This window comes from Lichenostomus cassidix, unplaced genomic scaffold, assembly GCF_008360975.1.
Source record: "Lichenostomus cassidix isolate B80296 unplaced genomic scaffold, HeHo_3.0 HiC_scaffold_851, whole genome shotgun sequence".
In the NCBI taxonomy this organism is placed as follows: Eukaryota; Metazoa; Chordata; class Aves; order Passeriformes; family Meliphagidae; genus Lichenostomus; species Lichenostomus cassidix.
The window spans coordinates 255,043-259,526 of NW_028147636.1; the positions used below are offsets into that span (position 1 = coordinate 255,043).

At 59.2% G+C, this 4,484-nt stretch overlaps 1 protein-coding gene across 5 annotated transcripts in view; it reads left to right on the top strand.

Moving 5' to 3' along the window:
• Window positions 1–1,396, top strand: part of LOC146421023 (large ribosomal subunit protein bL9m-like) — a 9,898-nt gene extending 8,502 nt beyond the window's left edge. For 3 of the 5 annotated variants that reach the window (XM_085047795.1, XM_085047793.1, XM_085047798.1), the window contains one exon: window positions 1,119–1,396. In XM_085047795.1, the coding sequence (XP_084903921.1) occupies window positions 1,119–1,250 (132 nt within the window). In that variant the 3' untranslated portion in view covers window positions 1,251–1,396. Of the gene's footprint in view, window positions 1–262; window positions 332–795; window positions 873–1,118 lie in introns of those variants that run through there. The other 2 variants (XM_085047796.1, XM_085047797.1) reach the window with 2 other exon arrangements.
• Window positions 1,397–4,484: the final 3,088 nt, after the last annotated feature.

Consider the following 4,484-nt stretch of genomic DNA (forward strand, 5'->3'; position numbering starts at 1 on the left):
CGGTCCAGGTTCCCATGGATGTGATGTTTTTAGGGTGATTTTAGGGTTTTTTGGGGTTGCAGGTGAACGGTCTGGACACAGTCCATGTTCCCATGGATGTGATGGTTTTGGGATGATTTTAGGATGATTTTGGGCTATTTTGGTGTTCCAGGTGAACAGATTGGACACAGTCCAGGTTCCCACGGATGTGATGTTTTTAGGGTTATTTTGGGGTAACTCTGGGCTGGTTTTGGGGTAACTCTGGGATATTTTGGGGTTGCAGGTGAACGGGCTGGACACAGTCCGGGTTCCCATGGACATGATGAATTTAGGGTGACTTCGGCATGATTTTAGGGTGATTTTGGGCTATTTTTGGGGCTCCAGGTGAATGGGTTAGACATGATCCAGGTTCCCATGGATGTGATGTTTTTAGGGTGACTTTAGGGTGATTTGGGGATATTTTTGTGTCCCAGGTGAACGGGCTGGACACAGTCCGGGTTCCCATGGATGTGATGGTTTTGGGATGATTTTAGGATGATTTTGGGGTATTTTGGGGTGACTTTGGGATGATTTTGGGGTATTTTTGGGGTTGCAGGTGAACGGGTTAGACACAGTCCGGGTTCCCATGGACGTGATGATTTTGGGATTATTTTGGGGTGACTTTGGGATGATTTAGGGTTTTTTTGGGGTTGCAGGTGAACGGGCTGGACACAGTCCGGGTTCCCATGGATGTGGTGAATTTGGGGTGACTTTGGGATGAATTTGGGGTATTTTGAGGTGAATTTGGGATGATTTTGGGGTATTTTTTTGTCCCAGGTGAACGGGCTGGACACGGTGCGGGTTCCCATGGACGTGGTGTTTTTGGGATGAATTTGGGATTATTTTGGGATTATTTTGGGGTGACTTTGAGATGATTTAGGGGTTTTTTTGTGTCCCAGGTGAACAGTCTGGACACAGTGCGGGTTCCCATGGATGTGATGAATTTGGGGTGATTTTAGGGTGACTTTGGGATGATTTTGGGGTATTTTTTTGTCCCAGGTGAATGGGTTAGACACAGTGCGGGTTCCCATGGATGTGGTTTTTTTGGGGTGTTTTTGGGATGATTTTAGGGTGATTTTAGGGTTTTTTTGGGGTTGCAGGTGAACGGGCTGGACACAGTCCGTGTTCCCATGGACGTGGTGCAGTTCCTGCACCCCAAAACCAAACGCTTCCGGCACTGGCAGGAGCAGCAGAGGAAGCAGCTGGAGAGCAGCCGGGAGAGACTCCTCTGACCCCACAGGGATTTGGGGTCCTTGGGATGGATTTGGGATCCTCAGGGTCAATTTGGGGTCCCTGCGATGGATTTGGGGTCATTTTCCCCCCTTTTGGGATCCTCATCACCCCTGAGGATCTCCAGAACATCTCAATTCCCACAGCAGTTTAGAGCTTCTCTAAATCCCAAATCTTGGGGGAGTCCTTGGGATGGATTTGGGGTTTTCAGGATGAATTTGGGATCCCTGGGATGGATTTGGGATTTTCAGGGTGAATTTGGGGTCCCCAGGATGGATTTGGGATCCCTGGGATGGATTTGGGGTCATTTCCCCCTTTAGGATCCCCATCACCCCATAAGAACTCCAGAACATCTCAATTCCCACAGCAGCAGTTTAGGATTTTGGGATTCTCCTGAGTTTCCCTAAATCCCAAATCCTGTGGGGAGTCCCTGGGATGGATTTAGGGTCCCCAGGATGGATTTGGGGTCCCTGGGATGGATTTGGGGTCATTTCTCCCCCTTTTGGAATCTCTCCTCACCTGTGGGGAACTCGAGGATCCAGCACAGGAATTCCCGCGTGGAAAAGGAAATACAGGATTTTGGGAGCTCCCAGAATTTTTGGGAAGTCCCAGAATTTTTGGGAGGTGTTCCCAGAATTTTTGGGAGATCCCAAAATTTTTGGGGAGATCTCAGACTTCTTGGAGCTGTGATGGTTTTGGGATGAAAACACCATTGTTGGGAATTTTCCCACAGCGGAAAAAAGGGAATTTTTGGGATGTGAATTTCGGTGGTTTGAGTGAATTATTTGGGGTGAGGAAACCATGGCCTGGGCACACTGATGTCCCCAAAGTGTCACCAGGGGTGTCCCCAAAATGTCACCATGGGGTGTCCCCAAACCCCAATGTCCCCAAAGTGTCACCAGGGGTGTCCCCAAACCCCAGTGTCCACAAAGTGTCACCCCGGGTGTCCCCAAACCCACCTGCCCTGTGTCCCGAAAATGTCACCCCAGGGTGTCCCCAAAGTGTCACCAGGGGTGTCCCCAAACCCCAATGTCCCCAAACTGTCACCCCAGGGTGTCCCCAAACTTCCCTGCCTCATGTCCCCAAAGTGTCACCCCGGGGTGTCCCCAAACCCTGATGTCCCCAAAATCTTGCCCCAGGGATGTCCCCAAAGCTCCCTGCCTTGTGTCCCCAAAGTGTCACCCCAGGGTGTCCCCAAACCCCAATGTCCCCAAAGTGTCACCAGGGGTGTCCCCAAAGCCACCTGCCCATTGGAGGTTGCTGCTTTCCCATTGTCCCCAAAATGTCACCAGGGGTGTCCCCAAGCCCTCCTGCTCTGTGTCCCCCAAATTGTGACCCCAAAGGGCTGTCCCCACCTCCCAGATGTCCCCAAAGTGTCACCAGGAGTGTCCCCAAACCTCCCTGCCCATGGGGAGTCCCCATCTCCCCTGTGTCCCCAAAAGTGTCACCAGGGGTGTCCCCAAGCCCCCGTGACCCCCAGGTGTGTCCCCAAAGGTGGGGGGGCTGTGGCGATGTCACCTCGGCTGTCATCGGCTCGTTGCCATGACAACGGCAGGGAGGGGATACCCCGGGACACGGAGCGGGGGGTGACAAGGGAGGGGGTGGCACCGGAGTGGGGACACCGAGACAGCCGGGGGAGGGAGGGGACACAGAGGGGAGGGAGGGGACACCGGGGGTGACACCGAGATACCGAGGGGTGACACGGACCGGGGGTGACACTGATGGGAGGTGACACTGATGGGGTGACACAAGGGGGGGTGACACGGATGGGGTGACACAGACCCGGGTGACACAGATCGGAAGGGTGACACAGGCTTGGGGTGACACGGATCGTAGGGGTGACAGGGAGCGGGTGACATCGCGGGGTGCCACAGCCGTGGGAGGTGACACGGAGGGGGTGACACAGATCGGAGGGGTGACAAGGACCCGGGGTGACACCGCGGCGTGACACGGAGGGGGTGACACCCGAGGGGGTGACACCGAGAGGTGACACGGACTGGGGTGACACAAATCGTAGGAGTGACACGGACCTGGGGTGACACCGCGGGGTGACACTGTGGGGTGACATGGAGAGGGTGACACAGCTCGGAGGGGTGACAGGGACCGGGGGTGACACAGAGGGGTGACCCCTCGGGGTGCCACAGCCGTGGGAGGTGACACGGACCTGGGGTGACACGGATGGGGTGACACGGACCTGGGTGACACAGATCGTAGGGGTGACACGAATGGGGTGACACAGCTCGGAGGGGTGACAGGGACCGGGGGTGACACGGATGGGGTGACACAGATTGTAGGGGTAACACCGAGAGGGTGACACAGGGAGGGGTGACACGGAGGGGTGACCCCGCGTGGTGCCACAGCCGTGGGCGGTGCCGCGGGCGGCAGGGGGCGGAGCCGAGTTCAGCACCGGGGACAGCACCGGGAGGCGACAGTGCCACGCGGGGGGGGGGAGGGGACACGCGTGGGCACACAGACCCTCCCCTCCCCCCCCCCGTGTCCCCCTCCCTCCCCTCCCCTCCCTCCGCGCGTGCGCACAGCCTCCGCCGGGAGCGCGCACGGGAACGCGCACGGGAGCGCGCCTGCCGCCCCCTCCCCAAAACATCCCAACCCCCACCGCCCCCGGGCCGGGCGGGGCTCTACCGGGGCCGTTCCCTCCCGGTCCCTCCCGGTCCCTCCCGTTCCCTCCGGTTCCGCTCCGGTTCCACCTCCCGGGGCCAGCCCGGCTCTCCCGGCTCCGGTGCCGCTGCTGTCGCCGCTCTCCGTTCCGCTGTTGTCGCCGGTGTCCGGTTCCGAGCCCCTCCCCCTCCCCGCTTCCCAGTCCCGCTGTTGTCGCCGGTTCGCCGTGCCCGTTATCCGGTCCCGGTGCTCGGTAGCCGCTCCCCGGTACCGGTAGCCGCTTCCCAGCGCCCCATCCCCGCTCCGGGACTCCAGGCCCCGCTGTTGTCCCCGGTGCCGGTGCCCCACAGTCGGTCCCGGTGCCCCACAGTCGGTCCCGGTGCCCGTTATCAGGTCCCGGTGCCCGTTATCCGGTGCCGGTGCCCAATCCCGGTCCCGGTAACCGCTCCCCAGCTCCCCGTCCCCGCTGCCGCTCCCCAGGCCCCGCTGTTGTCTCCGGTGCCGGTGCCGACAGCCTGCTTCCCGGTGCCCGTTATCCGGTGCCCGTTATCCGGTGCCGCTAGCCGCTCCCCAGGCCCCGGTGTCGCTCCGGTGCCGCTCCCCGGTGCCGCTCTGACATC